Source organism: Pseudoliparis swirei, chromosome 9, assembly GCF_029220125.1.
Source record: "Pseudoliparis swirei isolate HS2019 ecotype Mariana Trench chromosome 9, NWPU_hadal_v1, whole genome shotgun sequence".
Lineage (NCBI taxonomy): Eukaryota > Metazoa > Chordata > Actinopteri > Perciformes > Liparidae > Pseudoliparis > Pseudoliparis swirei.
In genome coordinates, this window is record NC_079396.1 from 19,951,492 (window position 1) to 19,970,464 (window position 18,973).

General features: G+C 41.9%; 3 protein-coding genes across 7 annotated transcripts; all 3 read right to left on the reverse strand.

Annotated features, from left to right (window-relative positions):
• Positions 1-284: 284 nt before the first annotated feature.
• slc52a3 (solute carrier family 52 member 3) lies at positions 285-7,835 on the reverse strand. Of its 4 annotated transcripts, none has more exons than XM_056422337.1 (5): positions 6,563-7,835; positions 4,177-4,245; positions 2,093-3,176; positions 1,205-1,328; positions 285-989 (listed from the first exon to the last, which is right to left on the reverse strand). In XM_056422337.1, the coding sequence occupies exons 3-5, from the start codon at positions 3,088-3,090 to the stop codon at positions 777-779; spliced, it is 1,335 nt and encodes a 444-aa protein (XP_056278312.1). In that variant the 5' UTR covers positions 3,091-3,176; positions 4,177-4,245; positions 6,563-7,835; the 3' UTR covers positions 285-776. The 4 variants fall into 4 exon arrangements, with proteins under 4 accessions (XP_056278312.1, XP_056278310.1, XP_056278311.1 ...); XM_056422335.1 differs by having other exon boundaries at positions 4,177-4,264; XM_056422336.1 differs by having other exon boundaries at positions 4,177-4,284.
• Positions 7,836-7,925: 90 nt separating this feature from the next.
• On the reverse strand, positions 7,926-11,069 carry LOC130199118 (ubiquitin-conjugating enzyme E2 variant 2-like). Of its 2 annotated transcripts, none has more exons than XM_056422341.1 (4): positions 11,021-11,069; positions 9,989-10,137; positions 9,407-9,532; positions 7,926-8,629 (listed from the first exon to the last, which is right to left on the reverse strand). In XM_056422341.1, exons 1-4 carry the CDS (start codon positions 11,040-11,042, stop codon positions 8,483-8,485), a joined length of 444 nt encoding a protein of 147 aa, XP_056278316.1. In that variant the 5' UTR covers positions 11,043-11,069; the 3' UTR covers positions 7,926-8,482. The 2 variants fall into 2 exon arrangements, with proteins under 2 accessions (XP_056278316.1, XP_056278315.1); XM_056422340.1 differs by lacking the exon at positions 11,021-11,069 and adding an exon at positions 10,221-10,248.
• Positions 11,070-11,935: 866 nt separating this feature from the next.
• Positions 11,936-17,239, reverse strand: peds1 (plasmanylethanolamine desaturase 1). Its single transcript, XM_056422339.1, has 6 exons — positions 17,076-17,239; positions 15,974-16,093; positions 15,717-15,808; positions 15,481-15,625; positions 15,124-15,336; positions 11,936-15,015 (listed from the first exon to the last, which is right to left on the reverse strand). The coding sequence occupies exons 1-6, from the start codon at positions 17,209-17,211 to the stop codon at positions 14,894-14,896; spliced, it is 828 nt and encodes a 275-aa protein (XP_056278314.1). The 5' UTR covers positions 17,212-17,239; the 3' UTR covers positions 11,936-14,893.
• Between the last annotated feature and the right edge of the window lie 1,734 nt (positions 17,240-18,973).

Sequence of the window (18,973 nt, forward strand, 5' to 3'; positions counted from 1 at the left end):
TGATTAAATTTAAGCAGAAAACATCCCGTATTATAGGTGTATGAATGTCAGCATGAAATCTGTAGCTTACATGTGTAACATAAATTTGAACTTTTTTTTCACGTGCACTGTATAAATGGATTTCATGGGCAGGGATGTGTGGTCACCAAGTGCCTGCAGAATGTGGTTTGGCAGGTGTTAATACATAGAAGTGTGCTTGCGCCATCTAGTGGTCAAATAAGATAACAGGTCATGATTGTTGCAACGCATTACTGGCATGAAACCAATGAATCAGACAAAAAAAGTAATGATTATTTGCTTTATTGCCGAGAAAAACGATAGATTCCACTCTAATGTTCATATTCTTAATATGAAGCTCGAGCCAACAGCTGGTTATAGCATTAAGACTACAAAACAACTAGCCCGTCTCTATCAAGTTAAAGAAAAATACTTACCAGCACAAGTTGGTTTTTTAAACACTCCAACTCTGGTCATCAAGAAATACTTAAGAGTACAACTTCACAACATGTTCACGTGTTGATTGCGCATGAATCATACAAGGTCAATAAAAAATGATAACGGTTGATAAAATGATGGTGAGTGATCTGTAGAGGTGCTTGGAGGTAGATTGTGTACATTTAACAAAGCCACGTCTTCATACTAAGCTAAGTTGATGGCCTCTCACCTCCACCACTGATCTTTTCATCAACCGTTGGGAGAAATCCAAAAAACACAAACTACTCCTCTAACTGAGAGTGTCTCCGGCCTCCTCAGGAATGTGGCTCTCAGATGTCGTGTCATAAAGGACATTGGGTGTTGCAGAAGTCCCCTGACTTAAACAGCTGGTAGACGTTAATCAGCGGGAACATGGTGACCGAGCCAACCAGCGAGCCCACCTGTGTTGCCGCTCCGCACCAGACCAGTGCGCTGTGGCTCCGGTCTCTCAGGATAACGCCCACCATTACTTTGACATAAGACAGCGTCCCAGTGAAGAAGAGCCACGAGAGCACCTGGTGAGGGCAAAAGAACTCATCTGAATGATGATCTGGGACATTTTTTTACATTATTTGTGTCTTATGAAAACATGTCTTATGTCATCAGTTATGAGAGTGGGTAGAGTTTCTCAATACTCTGGTCTTTTGTAAAGGATGGTTGAACTTGACTAGAAGTATGTATTTCCCTGATAAAGCCACTCTCTTACGCAACATGTTCGTGTCTCACGTACAATGATGATCTCTCCCGCCACAGAACCTTGAAGCAAAGGACATGGACTCATAGCCGCCATAGCCATGTTATAGCTGCCAAATCCTGTCCCCAGTGCCGTCAGCACGCCAAGAAACACCACTGACCTGAAAACAACAGAGGTGGGTTATTAGTTTTCCTAATTTCTAAGAATCTACTAGATAAGTTCTCTTACAAAAGCATAGTTTGATTGGTTTGTATTATCCCACATAAACGATGTGCCAGACATTCATTTGAGTTGTCTGTACTAGCTTCTCTGACTCAATACCATCTCTCATTCAGCATTTCTTTAATGTCTTTAGGACAAAATAAAGCGTGCTCCTGAAGTTTACTTTCATTAAGACAAATTAGCAAATTAGCGCGGAGACTTACTGTCAATATCCATAAAATTCACCAACTTTCTCTTTTTTAAGTATTTTTCCCAATTCCTTAGCTACATTTCAAGAGCATCCCGTCCTCTCTGTCCAGTACAGGTCTGGAGCTTTGGATTAATGGTGTTCCTTAAATGCAGCTATAAAACAATTGTTAGATTTGACATTTAAAAAAGTTATCGGCCCTATCTTTTGGTAATGAGTTTTGTTACAAATGGGGGTTTTGAATGAGCTATTCCTCTGAAACAGAACCCAGAAGTTCAGATTCGGCTCTCTGTTAACGTCAAATCAACTTTGGAATATATTTTTCTTGATGACTGTGGATTTTGCCCGCATTCTGTACTGTAACAAGCATAGAAAAGGGATTTATTTCAGGCCAGCATGGACAGGAGGACCTATAACTGCAAGTACAACTTGGTTCACTGTGCCTATTGTTGTAAAGCAGACTGCTGTGAACATATCCTTGAATTCAACATCTAAATCCATACAAGAATCTTTACCTGTTTTGGAAAAACATTGCAATGGTGCAAGCCATCGGGTTGGCCACCGATGCCAGAGAAGCAGAGAGGTGATAGGCCAGGTTCCCGTATGACTTACAGGAGTACGTCTGCACCGAGGGCATCACGCCGTTGGTGGCACAGTTAACCCACACCACCAAACAGTAGATGAAGGTCAGCTGGTACACAGAGAGTTGTGGGCGAGCCAACAGAGGCTTGCTCTGGGCCGCCACCTCTCCCTGGCTTTTTACGCCGCCCTCTCCATCGGTCTCCGCTCCGGGGTTCTCCAGACCGGAGAAGACAGATGCCACAGTGTCTGGCACGAGCTTTTCGGTAGACAACTCGAATGTCCGAGGAAGCCTGTTCAGTGCAAAAAAAGCAGCCAGGCTTATGCACATCATGACTGCAAGGAGGATGAAAAACACCTCTGTGGAGAAGTTGGGAGGAAGATACTCTGTGTGTGACCCGTCCGTGTGGTTTCCTGCGGTCTGAGACGAGTTCACACATTTGGCGATGCCGACACTTTGTGCCAGAGCGACTACGCCGGGAATGAATCCACTTAGCCCCTCCCCAATGTAATATGTGGTGATGTATTTTGCCGGGAGCTGCATCATGAAAGGCAGAAAGGTAACGGAGGAGGTGCAGTCCACCAGTGCGAGGAAGAAGGTGATGATGAAGAAGGCGGTGCTGCGTGATGCCCCGGCCACTATCGTGGTCTTGTCCCAGAAGAAGGCGAGCAAGATGCAGGAGAGGACGCCGATGGAGAGGATGCAGTAGATGACCGCACGCTCTTTAAGACGACCCGGGTACAGTTTGTGCATGAGAGTGACCAGCAGAGGTCCCAGGTTGGCCAGCTGGATGATGACTGTCAGGTAGGAGGGCAGCTCCCAGCCCTCCGGCAGAGTGTTGACGATGAGAGGCAGCTCCACCCACACGCCATTCACTGCCACCCAGGAGCCCAGGCCAAAGGCACAGGCCAGCATGTGGACGAGCAGAACCATGGTGCAGCCGGATCAGGGCGAAGAAAGCGTGAAGAAGAAGAAGAAGAAGCCTCCACGAATGGTTCCACTTTTGCTGCGTGTCATACCTAGAACATAAAGTCAGTAGTATTATTTTTAAACTGTCAGACTATCTTAAAAGAATTGTAATTTAGATCAACTAAATAATAATAATAATCATTTATTTTATATAGCGCTTCTCAAGACACCCGAAGTCGCTTTACAGTCCAGAGTCCAGTAGTCATACACACACACAGTCATACCACAAATGAGCAATTTGGTGTGGAAATATTTTTTTTTTAGCCATGACAGAATGCTGTGGAGGTGTTGAAGGTGCAGAAGAAAGTGGTGCAGAGTGTATGTCAGCTGTAGGAGGGGTGGATCCGGAGGAACCAGCTTATATAGCCCACGGATCCAGTTTAATCAGCTGGCAACCCTCCACCGCCAAATGCCTCCTGAGGTGGGCCCGAGCCACTCAGAACAAATTAAATGTCAAATGAATGTTCTTTAGTAAAAGAATACAATAGTTTCCTCTTATAAAAGGTGTAAAGTAGCATACAATGAAAAGATTCAAGTGTTCCTTGCTCGTTGGCAGAGGCAGTACATTCCTGATTAGTCAGCTGAGTCATTATCAGTAAACCCAACAATCCTGAGCATCAGTAAATCCAAACAAGTCAAGGACAAGTTCCCTTCGTCGTAGATAAGGCCGGTGGGAAATCAAGTGTCTCCTGACAGAAACTAACAGCAATATAATTTGAGTTCACACCCACAGAGCGCCCCACATGTCTGAAGCAGCTGATTCCACTTTCACATCCATTTTCACACGTTGTGGGGGAATCTGACTGACAATATGGACTTCCTCACTGATCTCGGGATGATGTGCAAACACAATTCAGAAAATGTTTTCCGTGTCTCGAAAGGCATCGAAACATAAACAGTATTATGTATTTTAATAATGCAATCACTTGAGATAATGGAAAGAAAGCATGGTCTTCACACGGATAATCATGCTTTAGAAGAATAGAAAACATCGTGTTTACCAAACTGAACTAATAATCTGCCTTTTTTTCGACATGGAAATGTACTTACAAGTTCCTTCGGTCCCTGGAGGCGTTGAACGCGACCTGCTGTCATCTTCCATAGAGGTCAGCAACAGACCTGTTCTTACGTACACACACTGATGAGAAACACATGGGGCTTCTGGGTAGGTCAGAGTCCACTCTGCTGTGGAGCTGCTCCACTGGATAACAGAGGGCAGTATCTGTATCCACCGACTGCTTAATTAGGTCAAGTCCGTGCTGAAACACTTCAAGGTTCCCTTGACATTTTATCTGGCATACTTTTGCCTGCCCCCAGAAGGAAAATAAAATGTGCTGCAGGAGATGTTTCAGACTGTCCAGTCCTGCAGCGCCCTCTACTGGACTCAGGTGGATCTAGCACTGGGATCTCACGGAGATTCACTTGCACCACTGCATGTGTTGCACAAGGCTCCAACCCTTTCACTCAGAGTTGCACAATGATTCCAGGGAAGTAGACACTTCTTTATTCCTACTCAGCAATCCAAAGAGGCCACTGTCGTCATGCAGAAGCCCCCCACACCATCTGCCTCTTGTTAAGTGTAAGAACTTAGCTGATACAGTTGCAGTACAATATGGATTTAACAAGTGTTTGTATTTATTGTGTATTCATGACATTTGGTTTGTTTCTGAAAACTGATTTAACAGGTCTTTTCTCAGTGGACATTTTGACATGTCACAGTTGAAAAGCATAATAAATAATAAAATAAATGATGGCTGAATTCCACTTCACTGCTTTGGTGTTAGGGTCCTGGTCGTGTGTTTGTTATAGCTCACTGTTAAAAGGATCCCTGATCCAGAAAACATGTCAAATATAAGCATGTTTTGATTAGTGTTTAGTTATTGAACTTAGTCCAGCGGCTCAGCTCACTCTGATAGTGCTGGCATGTTTATGTCACCATTTTAACCACGTTAATTTAGTAAAGTAAAAGTGTTTACCCAATTTAATGGCACTCCAAGAGCTGTGAGGAAACGTCAGAGCATCATGAAAGTCAGTTAAAAAAAATGCGCCAGTACCCTATTTTTATAGTTGAATGACATGATCATTGTATCTTGATATATATAAATATATATATATATATATATATATATTTAGGGACCTTAAGTATAAGTTTTTCATATATCAGAATTTAAATGTATTTTTGTATGTGTTTAATGAAATATACTTGGCCTATATATGACAAACATGTTCACAGTCTGTACATACATGTATATTGGGCTAACAACTTTTTATGGAGCTATCGATACAAACCAAATTATACATAACTATAACTATAATATGCTACAAAAAACAAACTTAACGAATGCCAAAAGCCTTTTCAGAGCTGTTTTCTCAGCATTAAGCTATCGTACCAATAAGAAGTAAGCAACTCGTGGGACAATAATCAGAAGTACTGACACTCAGTACTGTTGAGCCAAAGGTACCGGCCCATTTCAGGCACTGTTTATATATTATATATATATATATATATATATATGTTATTTTGAGCAGATTTGTGATAAGTAACATTAACAATGCCTCTGAACTCCAGTACGTGTCCCAGGAAACCAGCATAAACACGTTAAAAGTGAAAATGTTATGAAATCTAACATTATTGTGAGTGTTTGCATGATGTTGTGTTCGTTGTGCTCAGTATCTGGCAGACAGTTGTTATTAATGTATAATACTCTGCCTCACATGTTCTCAGTTCTGCTTTTCACTTTAACTTTGCTTCCAGTCTTTTCCATAACACACCCATTTGCTATTTTTACACATTTGTATACGAACAAACTAGTTTTCTTGCCTCTGGAATTTTACAACTCAAATAAGACTGATCGACAGGAGGGTTTTCAAAGTACAAAGATTAAATATACAACGCTCATATTTGATTACAAAGGGATTTACAAAGGTCAGAAATGAGGCAATAAAATAATAACAAATTTAAAATACACATAGATACATATGTATATTATAATTATGATTTTTCTTATTTAGACTTTTTTTTGGACAATTTTAATTATGTTATTGTTTGATGCCATCCAACATCTGTTACAGGAAAAACAACAGCTACTCCACCAAAAATACTAAAAAGGTTCAAAATAAAGTATTGTTAGAAAACAAAGTCGAGATTTTGCTAAAACGCTAAATCCAGGGCTGCTTTCAGTGAGAGATATCTAGGAAACCAGGAGAACTGTCCCTGCTCAGCACCGACCAGCAGACACACAGAGTTTGAGACCAGTTGCTGAACATTTAGAGCATTTAGAAGCTAAAGGGACAGAAATCTCCCTCAAGATTTCATCGAGACCAAAACCCGAGCTAAAGGATAGTGAATATGGGACATGCATTCATCACAAACACGACTCAAATGAAATGATAATGTTGCTCCTGTTACTGCTGGATGTGTAAATATTAAACTCACAATGAAATATCACCGCAGCAAGGTGGCCGATGGAGTCAAGTCGTTTGCAGTTTGAGAAGTCCAGTGCCGTTATGCAACAGCCAATTCAAACTAATGGGGATATCGTTGGGCTATGCAAAAGTTTTGAATGGTATTAACCTAAAAGTCGTACAGCAAAAATGTCAACATAATTATGAAGATTAATTTATAAAAGGCATACCGCTCATGACTCCAGGTCCACGCGGAAACTGGTGAGTGTGGCAAGTTCTTTGGAACCACCCCTACAGGCCACTAAAGAATAAATATTTGAACAAGGTCTCAAACAAAGTGAACGTCAACAAGTCCATTTACTGAAGTACCGTCTTTAAGTACAATTTGATGCTACTTACATCTATTCTACATTTGTTAAATTGTTGTTTTTATGACATTTATGTCGCTTTGCAGATTGAGATTATTCAGACAAAATCCCAATCACCTAAAAAATGATTTATAACTATAAATTATGCTGCCTGGCAGTGCATAATAAACATAACAAATTAGCCCCACCTTTAGTGATGGATTATAATCAAGTTATAATCCAGTGTTATGTATAGTTTCGGGACCATTCTGTAATTTTACTTAGGCTATTTTAACCCTTGTGTTGCCTTAGGGTCATTTTGACCCGATTAAATATTTAACCCTCCCCCCGCCTTTGGGTCATTTTGACCCGATTCAATGTTTCACCCTCCTGTTACCTTTATATTTACTAACATATTTTACCCTTTGGGTTCAATTTGACGCCAGCAATTAAAACCTCCAGAAAATTATTAGAATTAATATTGTTTTCCAAGTTTAAGTGTGAGGCACTTTATGTTTGTTTGTTGACTACCGAAAGAACACCGACATTAAACATTGAATGGGGTCAAATTAATCCTAAAGCGGGGGGAGGGTGTAATATTGATTCGGGTCAAAATGACCCTAAGGCAACACAAGGGTTAAGTATATATTCACACACATTTTTTTTAACTAGACTTCTGCAGACCTACAGTAGATGTGCATACTATGCATAAAACTATGAGATATAGTGGTGTAGAGACAGTGTTCCCTTGGGACAATTCTCTTACAGAAGAAAATAATAAGGTCGCGTGACAATAGGTGCTCACTTCCAAGCCCCTTGCTGAGCTGCAGTCGGGCATTTACAACGGACTGCGTGGGAATCGTGATGCCAACACACACCGAGGACATACTTAACAATGACTGCCAAGTTAAAATGTGCGTTGAGGTGGTTTCATTTGTAGACGTGAAAGAAGATTATCTCGTAACTAACAGCCCTGTTTAGTTAACTACATGTGAATATGTTAAGTGAATTATTTTTAAATTATACAAAAAGGCAACACAAAAGAAGTACACTCAATAAGATTATTTATGTTATTGTACAATCTGCATTTTTAACAAATAATAATAAAAATAAAAGATTAGTAACATGTACAGTATTCAAACGATCATATCTGGTGTGGACTGAGGACTCCGCCTGCCTCGTCACGAGTCCACCCAAAGCTCCAGTGATGGGGGGGCGGGGGGGGCCTGGAATGACTCATGAATAACAAGTGTGTGTTTACATATAGACGTGTACGTTATACCTGTTATTGAAGAGGTCTTTTGCTGTGTGTGTGTGTGTGTCTATTACTGTAGACTTCAGACTTCTGCTGTGTGTGTGTGTGTGTATCTATTACCATATACTTAAGACTTCTGCTGTGTGATTGTGTATACAGGTATGCGAGTGTATGGTTGCATGCAACTGTTATTGTAGACGTCTTCAGTCATGTGTGTGTGTGTGTGTTCAGTCAAGGTGTTGCCATGAGGTGGGATGTCACATGGGGGAGGGGTTGGGAATAAAGGGATGAAAGCAACAAAACCAAACCAAAGAGTGAAGGGGGCAATGGAGGCAAAAGTAGCAGGGGCTCAGTTGTTGTAGAGATGGCCCTCCGGCGGCTGAGGGAGCTTCATGTTTTCCTTACAGGTCATGATCCGTCGCAGCTCCAGCAGCACCATCCGGATACTGTAGGAGTTCTGCCACTTGGCCAGTGTAGTCACCGCGTTCACGTCGACCTGCAGGGCAGAGAACAGGTGAGGATGTGTGGATGGCGTCTCCATCACAAACAACTCCATATATCTTATCAAGCAGGCACCATATCTTAACTTTTACCTTTCTCAATGACCCAAATGTTAGAAGTTTTTGGTATTTTATAGCATTTCATCACAGAGGACTTCCTTTATTCCAACAAAACCCAAGTTTGCTTGTCCTTAATCTGTGGTTAGTTTAAATAAGCCCATGTCGAAGTGAGGAAAATGGAGAACAATAAAGGGTCGAGCACTGCCACATTTGAACAACTTAAGATAGCGCGACCACTCGCAAAAACATAAGTGCATGTTCTCCAATCCCTCCTTGGGGAAAATGTTTTCTGTGATGCTAAATCAAAAGTAATTGACGTACTACAGTGAAACTAATCTAGACTACCTCCTTTAGACGGACGCTAAAAGGTTTCTTGGTCCGGTCATACTCAGTTTAATTCAAATGAATGCAATGGTTGCGTCAGTCGTCAGCAGATTCACGAATGCACTTCGACCAGGAAGCGTCTTTCGTTGAATTCACCTCCACTTGTTTACCGATACATGCCAGTCTAATGCGTTAACAAGCTTTTGTGCTGCATGCACATATTCTTTGATATTGTAAAATATACATGAACCAAATCGTGTCCCTTCTCCTCACTTATTCATCCGTGTAGCGAGGACAGGATCAAGAGCAGTATCGCTTTCATAAGAGCACAGGGCGAAGTGGAGTACTCACGCTAGAATACGAGCAATTGGTTTGGAAGATGTACATACCTCACCGCTGGAGGTGTGCACGCCATTCAAGTTTATCTTTGTCACAAATTTGACAAACGGTGGTGCGTCGGGGTATTCCGGCCCACATACAACTTTCAGATTGTACATCCGGTTTTCAAAGCTCGTCTGCGGACAGAAACGGGTAGAGAGAGGCGAGTGATGCACACCATGTTCAACCCCAAATCTGGTTACGACAGTAAAAATCTGTAAACATGTTTTCTGAGGCAGCTGTGAGGTGTTAATGAGTACTAGTTATATACATTATTTCTGGTCAAATGTTCTAAGAGAATCTTACCAGCATGCATCTGAAAAATCAACAAGATTTAAAAAATAAATTAAAGCAATTGTGACTGAGGACTGTAGTTTATGGTGTGCTGCCTGTTGCTTCCTGTCATTATATGGTGTGATGTTTTATCTTTACTTCAATGTGTTATTGCACCGCTGTCTCAAACTAATGTAGCGCTATTCGTCACGCTCCATCACCTTTGCCTCAGCTTTTTGACTGGCACTCCCACCATGACAATCTGTTCACCTCTCACGCTTCTTGCACAGTCCTCAGTGTTTGGAAGTGGCACCACTCACCCTGGTGGGGCCGAGGATCACCCCTCTCCAATGCGTTAAGGTCATGTCATCGTCATCCTCCAGACCCCAGCTCACGGTCCCATCTCCCACACCTTTCTGGCCTTCCTCCAGCTCCTCCAAGAGCCGGAAATTGCGAGGGACTTTGACAACTGTTTGTAGACACAAAACGCACCCAGGTCAGACTTCACTCACACGTGCCTGTCAAACAAGTAGATGTCAGGCACCAACGGACCCAAACTGTACATGGCACGCCTTTCGATAGCAGCAGAGCAAATGTGGCATCTGGCTTCGGCGATGCGGCATCATGTGGCCTCTGCGGTGAGATTATGAAGTGCTCTGCGCCGTTAACCAACACAGTCACGCTACCGGGATGGTGCCGCAACACAGTGCGGATCATCTCACGAGTTTCATTTATGAAACTCTGTATACATCGTGTTTTATTTCAGAGACAGTAAAAAAAAAATTTACATTTTAAAAAGTGCCGTTATTGTTGACATGATGCAGTGTCAGGTTAGACATCCACCAACACGGAGGATGCACCGACATCTCTAGATAACGTTTCAGGGTGGGTTCGAGAACCATCCGTGTTCAGAGGCAGTGACATATATTACACTGTAAATAAGATTAAACGAGACGAAGACAGTTGACGTTAGCTGTGCTTCACTAGCACGGGCGATGAACACCGGGACCGTGATGAATAACGCAACTACGCTATTTAACCAAAGCCGACACGACACACGGTCCCGCAGAGAGCCGGTGTTGAACGGTTATTACACCACATACAACCCCGTCATCAGCAGACAGGGTGCAGCCCGTTGCCTTTCTAATTTAAATTACGTTAGCTTAGCTCGTAGCGCCGCTTCCTATTCATTCTCCCCGGAAGCTCAAACGTTGCGTTAGCTTGAGTATTTTCACACTTCCGGCGCGTCGGTAGACATTCAACCTCGTTACGAAACTTAAAAGCTACGTCGTGATATTGAATTTGTCCGTTTATTAGGTTTATGATTGCGATATATTTCTCTCTACATTTACCTGAACCGGCGGGCACCGCCATCTTGTCGCTTCACAACAGCGGAAGCGCGCACGTCGTTTTGCTTGTGGCCATGTGCGCGCGCGTGGAGCAAAACGCAGAGCATGGCTTCCTTTGTTGTCCCCGGAGCACTTAGACAATGAATTGAATGCTATTCAAGGACTAAACTGTTTTCTCCTAAAACAAAATCAAAGTGTGTGGACAAAGGTCTTCATATTTTATTTTACATTTAAAATACACAAACATAGACCAATAAATCAAAACAAATCATCAGCAGGGAGAACATGGCTGGAATAAATAGTCCTGAAAGAAGAAGGCCTTCCCATTAGGTAACATGTATTCATAATGTAAAGGCCCTTTTCATTTCAGATATTTTAACCTGTTTTAGTCGGGAAAGAGCCTCTCATAACATTTACGATACTCTGTTAATCTGCTTTAGGCTATTACTTGCAACATGTGCATTTCTGACTGTGACATGTCAAAATGTCTTGAAAAACTCATGTGGCCCTCTGTTATCAAAGAGATTGTGCAGCCAGAGCAAGAGAAACGTAACAATATAAAGGATGATTAGCCTAATTACTTAAGATAGGGGAAGATAACACTATTTATCAAGAGGGAATTTGGTGTGCAAAGTAAGAGTGCAAATATAATTATGATATAAGAAGCAAATCCCAAATCTATACAATGCCAACATCATGCTAACATATAGTACAATATAAACAGTTAATATGAGTCCAGGTGGGGTTGCTTATAGATACATATGTACAGAATCACATTTGAAGTGTAAGAGCACATGGTTAATGCAGACTATTGATGATAATACTATTATAGTGTCAGTGGTAAGGAGTTGATGTGTAATCTATGAGACAGTAATCCAGAGAAAAAAATATAGAAAGAAATGAACTAGAGAAAACAGGTAGCAGTATTTGATTTAGTTTATTTATATATACAGTTTAATATGTACACTGCAAGTCTCCCGAATGGAGGACAACCAACAGGCATCGAGGCATTATTCTGATATCGAAAACTCTATCTACCAGCATACATAACCAACTACAACATCCATGGGTCTTACCTCAGAAGAGGTGAGAGGCCAGAGAATATCAAATTTAAGTCAGCCAATTGTTTTCCTATTTCGCTGGCACGAGCTACCGAATCAATCAGGGTGAGAATAGGGCAATTCAATAAGAAGCCATGGGATCATTACAAAAGTGATTTAAAACACAGCATGTTGAACATAACAACAATGACTGTATCCAAGTTTAGGATTGTTGTGGCGCCTTCTGAACTCACCATACATATGTATTGTTGTCAGTTTTATCAATCTCCAAACTTATTATTGCATGTCTAGTATTTAGAACAATTATCCTTTAATATTGTATTTTCAAAAACACGACATGACGTCAAAAATGTTATTACTTTTATCACAAAAAGCAACTTGCTGACGTTTCAGGACATCCAGTAGAGCCGATGGCAAAACTCCTATTCATAAAACAAGTTCTCTATCAACCTTCATGCGAATGAGTCTAGTTTCCAAAACTATATTTTGCCTAATACTGATTTGTTTTTTTAAAGCTACAAAAGTAGAACTTCTATGCAGGCCTTAACCATTGATGCAGTGACGAGTAATGGCATCCCTTTACCAGCCAATAGTGCCTAGCACACACAAAACTGCTTCTCACAACACAAGCACTAGGCAATCTGCAGTGGATGTCTGCATTTTATCTATAGTGAGTAATTGTATATAATCAAGTATGGGGGATTCAAAAACTGGACTATTACATTATATAAAATATCATTTTGGCTTAAAAATGTATTCTAACTATCTACTATAAGTACAATATCAAGTTCACTAATTCAGGATTCTTTTCACCTGTTCAACCCAAATAACAGAGAGGTTAGCTCCTTTAATTTAAATCTAAAAAGAATTTATTACATAACATTATAATAATTAAAACCTGGGACCATTTGGTCAAAATTTGGAGTCATCTTTTAAAAGCAGCACAATTTACTTCATATGGAACGAGCACTAAGCTACAGACGCCGTGTGCTGTGCACAAACTCAAAGGGAAGCTGGTGCCCCAGTATATTACATGTTCTACGCATGCACGCTCATTACATCTGTGTTGCTTATTGTACATGTAATTGCGTCATGCCGGTTAAGTAGCAAATTGTTTAAGTTTCCGTTTTCCATATGAAAAAGCAAATATGTGTTAACTAGGAAAAGAAAGGCATTTTAACCGAATCAGATGAGTTAAGACATATGGTTGAGGGCCTTGTAATACACTGCATCGTTATTCACTGCACAAAACATTTACAAATGACTGACTGAAGCATTCAAAACAATCTTCAACATAATCTCGAGGCGTGAAGAAGAAATTCCTGGATCGTGCACGGTCACCGAAGCCCTTGTAACATCCCCAAATCTGCTGGGCACAGTTACCAAGACGGTGCACGGTGGCAGCATTACTCACAGGGAATGTTGCCTTCAGAAAATGACAGCTCCTTCCCAAATTACAAAGCAATAGCAAGACGTGAGGCGCGAAAACAATGTTACACTGTTGGCACATAACTTTGGAGCATCGGTGTCTGACTAAGTCAGACACAAACCCCAAAAAGACAGATATACGGTTGCAACAACATGAAAGTACAGTAAATGAAGAGAGAAAAAAAAGACACAAGTACTGCATCCGTGGTGCGTAAGGCAGCGGGACAAAACTGTGTCTGCCTCTTTCCTGCAAACCTGTTTGTTTATCAGGAGTCAGATACAAACAGCAGCATGATACATGCGTAATTTAACCACATTTCTAATGGCCTAGCATCAATGTGGACGACGGTTATCGGTACATATATTTCAAAGACACTTTTTCAGATCAAATTACTCATCCTCCATCATAAAAGACAGAAATGCAAACTGTTCCAATTGCCAGATGAACATATTTAAACCAAAATGCCAATCTGACAGCAATAGGAGCAATTTGGTTGTTTGTTTTTGGTTTTGTGTAAATTAAAACCCGTTTTATGAGCCGTCAGATCTGTCATATGGTTGTGATCCTGGAGGGATGATGTTGGCTTCAGGAGTAGCATCGACTCTTCCTTTGCAACTTAAAGTGACCAATCCATGACTAATCAATCAAATATTGTCATCACCCCTCTCTAACAAAACAGTCCCAAAAGCGTGCAGCTGAATCCAAACGTGCAAGAAATCAACAAAAGTAATTAACCATTTTGTTCTTTAGCCAACAACATTGGGGAAGCATCAAAAAATCCAATATCACCCAAGCCTGACTACTTGCCATGGCCAAAATCCAATGGTGTTACTTGCACAACAAGTAGACCCTTGATGAGGTGGACATGCAAAGACTTATCCAGAGATCATAAAAAGCAGAGCTAAACATAACCAAACATATGAACAGTTTGGTCTCTGAAGGAGAAAAAAAGTAAGCATCCACTCTTTCAAGTATTCTTTTTTGGGGATTGTTGGAGAGAGGGAAATATTTATCTCCTTGGAATTTATTTCGAATCAACTGTATCCGACGATAAAGTATCTCTATATACCTTCTGAGCACATGTATTTGCAAGTCACCTCAAAAAAGTGATGAGTTGTTTTAGACACACAAAGAGTTGAGGATATATTGCGTTTTGAAATGAGGATCTCCACAAGTGAGTAATGGCAGAGATCCATCGACAGAGCCCTCCTCTTGAAAAGCAGACATAAATGTGCAAGACTTAAAGCTATAGCATCAGAAAGTGTTTGTTAGTTTTTTTCTTTCTATGGATTACAGTTTTTGTGAGGCAAAGGGGGGATGGGGGGGGGGTGAGAAGCCTGGACGGAGCCAGGGTCTTCTGAGGTAGGGTGCAGTCAGCCTGCGGCGCTAATTGGCTTTTTGAGCCCAGTTCAGGTCGTCCGCCCTGGGCTTCTCTCCGGTTACACCCTGGATGAGATCCTCCAGGTTCCTCCAGAAACCCAGCCTCTCCAGAGGGTAGTTCAGCCAACCTGGAGAGACAAAGCTCAATGACCGATCTGCCCAACGCTCATCCCATGAACTGAAGCAGCGATTGCAGAACACGATTTGAACCTGTACAACTATAATAAAAGACAAACCCGTAGTGATGCAGAAGTACGTCTCATGAGGCGAGACGTGGTGGACGCGGTGGTGCTTGCGGGGGAGGATGACTTGGCAGTCCTGGAGGAACACAACCCAACGAGGCAGGCCAACGTATGTGTGCGACCACTTGTGAATCTGGTTGGTTAGGGTCACAAAGATGGCTAATGCGAACAAGTAGCAGTACCAGGGGTAGTAACGGTGAATCTCCGCTGCAAGAACAAAAAGGAGACAGAAACTCAATTGTTTGGTGCTTTTCTTTTTCCTCAGGATAGTCGTTGAAATCGCATGAAAGGAACAGTTTTAAAAATCGGACAGAGGAAAATGTAAGATTTTGGTTTGTTGATACAACTCACCAGGGGAGAGGGTGAGGAAGCTGTAGGCCATGTTTGCGAGGGGGAATATGGTCAGCATGCAGTTGTCCCCATTGGTCTCAATGAAGTCGTGACGGGTAATGGCTGTGGGGTCGATGTGGTGCTCTCGAAATGGCCGTATAAAGGCCTGAAGAACATTACATATGCATTGTGAATGTAGGAAATGTCCTGAAAAATATAATTATAATAATTTACAGTACAAACAATGGATAGCTTACCTTTCCAAAAATGGGTAAATCCACTGATCCCCATGAATCAGCTCCCCAATGAACAAATCCTGATGCAAAGTCTGCCGTGAGTATTCCCGCCACTGAAAAATAAGTTTGAGGAGGAGACAAGCCGAGAAAGAAGGATGAGAAACACATTTAAACAGGCTAAAGAGAGAACAAACAACACTTTGGTTGGACGGCAGCTCTAAAAACAACAGAACTCATCAACAACAAACCGATAATGTGACGTTTCAGTCCGCACTTACCAATGCTCAACAGAATGTAGCACAGATGTCCCAGGTGGAAATTGGCAAGAAGGTGAATGAAATTGAAGGCCATAAGTGAGAAGCAGATGACAACACATAACCACTCTTGAAATCTTTTGCCTGAAAGAAAAAACACCAGCCAACGTATGAGCACGATTAATACACGAGCAGCAGTTCCTGATTAAATTAGTTTTAAATCAGGAATCTAAAATTGATAACAAATTATCAGGCACATTATGTCCACAGCTCCTGAACATGATGCGACACAAATGTCCAAAGGTTAGTCAACAACGCAACATGATTAGATGCTTCCTTGCATCAGTGAGGCCACATTCCTCTGTACTTTGCTTGTTACGTGACCTGAAATACCTGGCCACGTCACACCCCTCAAAGGAGGCTCCAGTCTTAGCGGATAAAAAAATAAAAAAAGAGTCTGATCACCAACCCTCATCATAGCTGTCAGATAATGTGAGGATATGATATGAGGAGCTCCTAATACATGGTGTGTGTGTGTGTGTGTGTGTGTGTGTACACTATAGGCGTGAAGGCCGTTCACTGCATGCATCGAGTTAAAATGATATGAACCAAATCTACCTTGTGGAATAGGAATAAAGTAATGTGAACACAGTGGACTGGCTACGAGATGAAAACTATCTCATTAGTTGATGCTCATTGCCCACCGGGTTACAGTCTACGAGCTGGCTGAGCACCATCACTGTTATGAAAGGTCACTGCAGCTCCACGGACGAGGCTTCACAGCCCAAAGCAGAGAGATCCTTCTCACCCGACATGTCAACAACGACTCAAACACACATCAAACATCAACCTCACATGGTTCCTGTTGAGTAACAACTAAAGTATGACGGTGGCGCATACACACACGCACGCACACGCGCGCACACACACACACACACACACACAGCTGTGGCTCGTTGTTCCCAGTCATTTAGTGTTAGCAGTTAAAGAAATAGGGTCCTCTTTATGCGATGTTACAAGTGCAAACGTCACTTAGTAACTACGCTATGTGAAGCCTGTCGCTCGTGGCCACTTAAAACCGGGGGAGCAAGTCCGTCAGACGGAGCTGCTCAGAGGATCGACTCACCTGGTGAGTACAAATTAGCCAGTTCTTGGGCCCCGGCGTGTTGTGGACCCCATCTGGCCGAAGCCCGGGCCGGTCCCTCCGTCTCTGTGCTCGGTGTTTCCACTCCACACCGGTTCTCGTTAACCATTCTCGCCATTTCTCTGCTGTGGGCCCAGCCCCTTCAATCTCTCTCTCTCTCTCTGCTCGCAGTCTCTAACCAACGGAATCATCTAGTTGTCAGCCCACAGACAGCGTAATGCTTTCAGCCAGTCAGGGGATAGTCGTTGAGCGCCGCAGCCAATCAACGTCAAGGAAAATGTTCCACGGACAGTCGAGTGACCAATGGGTGTTTGCGAGGGCAAAGACTGCATTTCCTGACCCCACCCGTCCTGACTGGTGCCTGCTCTGCTCTCAGTCCTCCGCTGGGTGTACAGTAGATGGAGCTCTCTCTCTCTGTCCCTCGTTCTCTATAACAATAATACATGATGTCAAACAACAGGAGGTGTTACAGCGACATCTGTCACCCGTCACATTCTGTGATGCTACAGCTTCAACACTGCGTCATGTGAGCCGTTTCCCAGCATTAATGTCTCCAATTTCATATAAATGGATTCAGTGTGACAGTTGCAACAGGTGGTTCCATGCCGACTGCCTGCAGATACAAACATCACAGCTAATAGAAATCAAGAATGGTGATTGGAAATGCAGTTTGTGCAGAGAATAAATCCATATACAGTTTTTCTGATGTTTTGTTATCTCTTTTATATGCCTTACTAAATCTGTCTGTTTGAAGAGGCCGGTATAGGGTGAAATATATAGTGCACTAAATGTTTTTTGGAAACTTGGCAATGCTAACAAAATTAATACCCATGTGTTCCAAATGAATTACAATCCAAATATTGTTTTTCAAGATCAGTGAACTATATGACTAAAATAAAATAAATATTATTATTGATAACACAAAAGACCTAAGCTTTCGTGTAGATTCTCAATATAGGCAATTGTTTCAATAACGTCGAAGTAAAATTATGTAATTTTAATAGACAGACAAAGGTCCTCCTGAATAACAATATAGTGTATTTTTCATATACACCTTTAAGGATCTGCTTAAAAAAATATTGTTATCATTATTTCTTTTAAGGTTACTTTAACTTTGATTTTCTCAATATCCGTACAGTATCATGCTGAAAATAATCATGGGCATAGCAGAGGTCACCAGTAACAAGAAAGCAGTGTCGTCTTCAAGGATCTGCTTCAAAAACTGTTCAAATATTGGAAAATGATCAATATCATTATTTATTTTACAGAGACTTTAACTTTGATTTCCTCGATAATATTATTTCATATAATGTCCAAAATATATATATATATTTTACTATTATGTTTTATTTTGACTTGTTTTATGAAAGTGGAGAAATGATTGCTGGAAATTGTGTCTATCTGCATGCTCTTTGGCCGTACAAGCCCTCGTACCGTAAAACCACGAATAGAAGTGCATTACATTTCAAGCGGCGGCTCACATGACCGCAGTGCTTCAACCCAGCTCAGGGAAAAGGCCGAAAGTTTCACAACATACGGCTCAGCAGCATGGACGGATTAAGAAACCACGGGCCCCTGGGCCTGGACGTGTCAAGGCCCCCCCCCCCCACCCGCAAAAACAAAAACAAAATCCGTATGGAACAACGATACCGGAGCTGAGCAGACGACATAACGCGAATTATATGACCATGACATGAATGACTTAAGCCTAGCATATACCAGCTACGGCGCATCGTGTCATATCATCATATCAATACAATGTTAATAACAGCGACGTCACGCGCGGAGGCTCAGGCCCAGGGGCCCCCTGAGCTCACGGGCCCATGAGCTCATGGGCCCCTAGGCTCATGGGCCCCCTAAGCTCAGGGCCCCATGAGCTC

Bases quoted from the DNA above. Each gene is read 5' to 3' on its own strand.
- slc52a3 (XM_056422337.1), bottom strand. From the start codon at position 3,090: ATGGTTCTGCTCGTCCACATGCTGGCCTGTGCCTTTGGCCTGGGCTCC. The intron at 1,329-2,092 runs GTAAAGATTCTT...TGTTGTTTTCAG, and splicing joins GCAATGTTTTTCCAAAACAG to GTCAGTGGTGTTTCTTGGCG. The intron at 990-1,204 runs GTACGTGAGACA...TGCCCTCACCAG, and splicing joins TGGCGGGAGAGATCATCATT to GTGCTCTCGTGGCTCTTCTT.
- LOC130199118 (XM_056422341.1), bottom strand. From the start codon at position 11,042: ATGGCGGTGCCCGCCGGTTCAG. The intron at 10,138-11,020 runs GTAAATGTAGAG...GTCTACAAACAG, and splicing joins GGCGGTGCCCGCCGGTTCAG to TTGTCAAAGTCCCTCGCAAT. The intron at 9,533-9,988 runs GTGAGTGGTGCC...TTCTGTCCGCAG, and splicing joins TGATCCTCGGCCCCACCAGG to ACGAGCTTTGAAAACCGGAT.
- peds1 (XM_056422339.1), bottom strand. From the start codon at position 17,211: ATGGCGAGAATGGTTAACGAGAACCGGTGTGGAGTGGAAACACCGAGC. The intron at 16,094-17,075 runs GTGAGTCGATCC...TTTTTCTTTCAG, and splicing joins GGCTAATTTGTACTCACCAG to GCAAAAGATTTCAAGAGTGG. The intron at 15,016-15,123 runs GTTTGTCTTTTA...TTGTCTCTCCAG, and splicing joins GTACTTCTGCATCACTACGG to GTTGGCTGAACTACCCTCTG.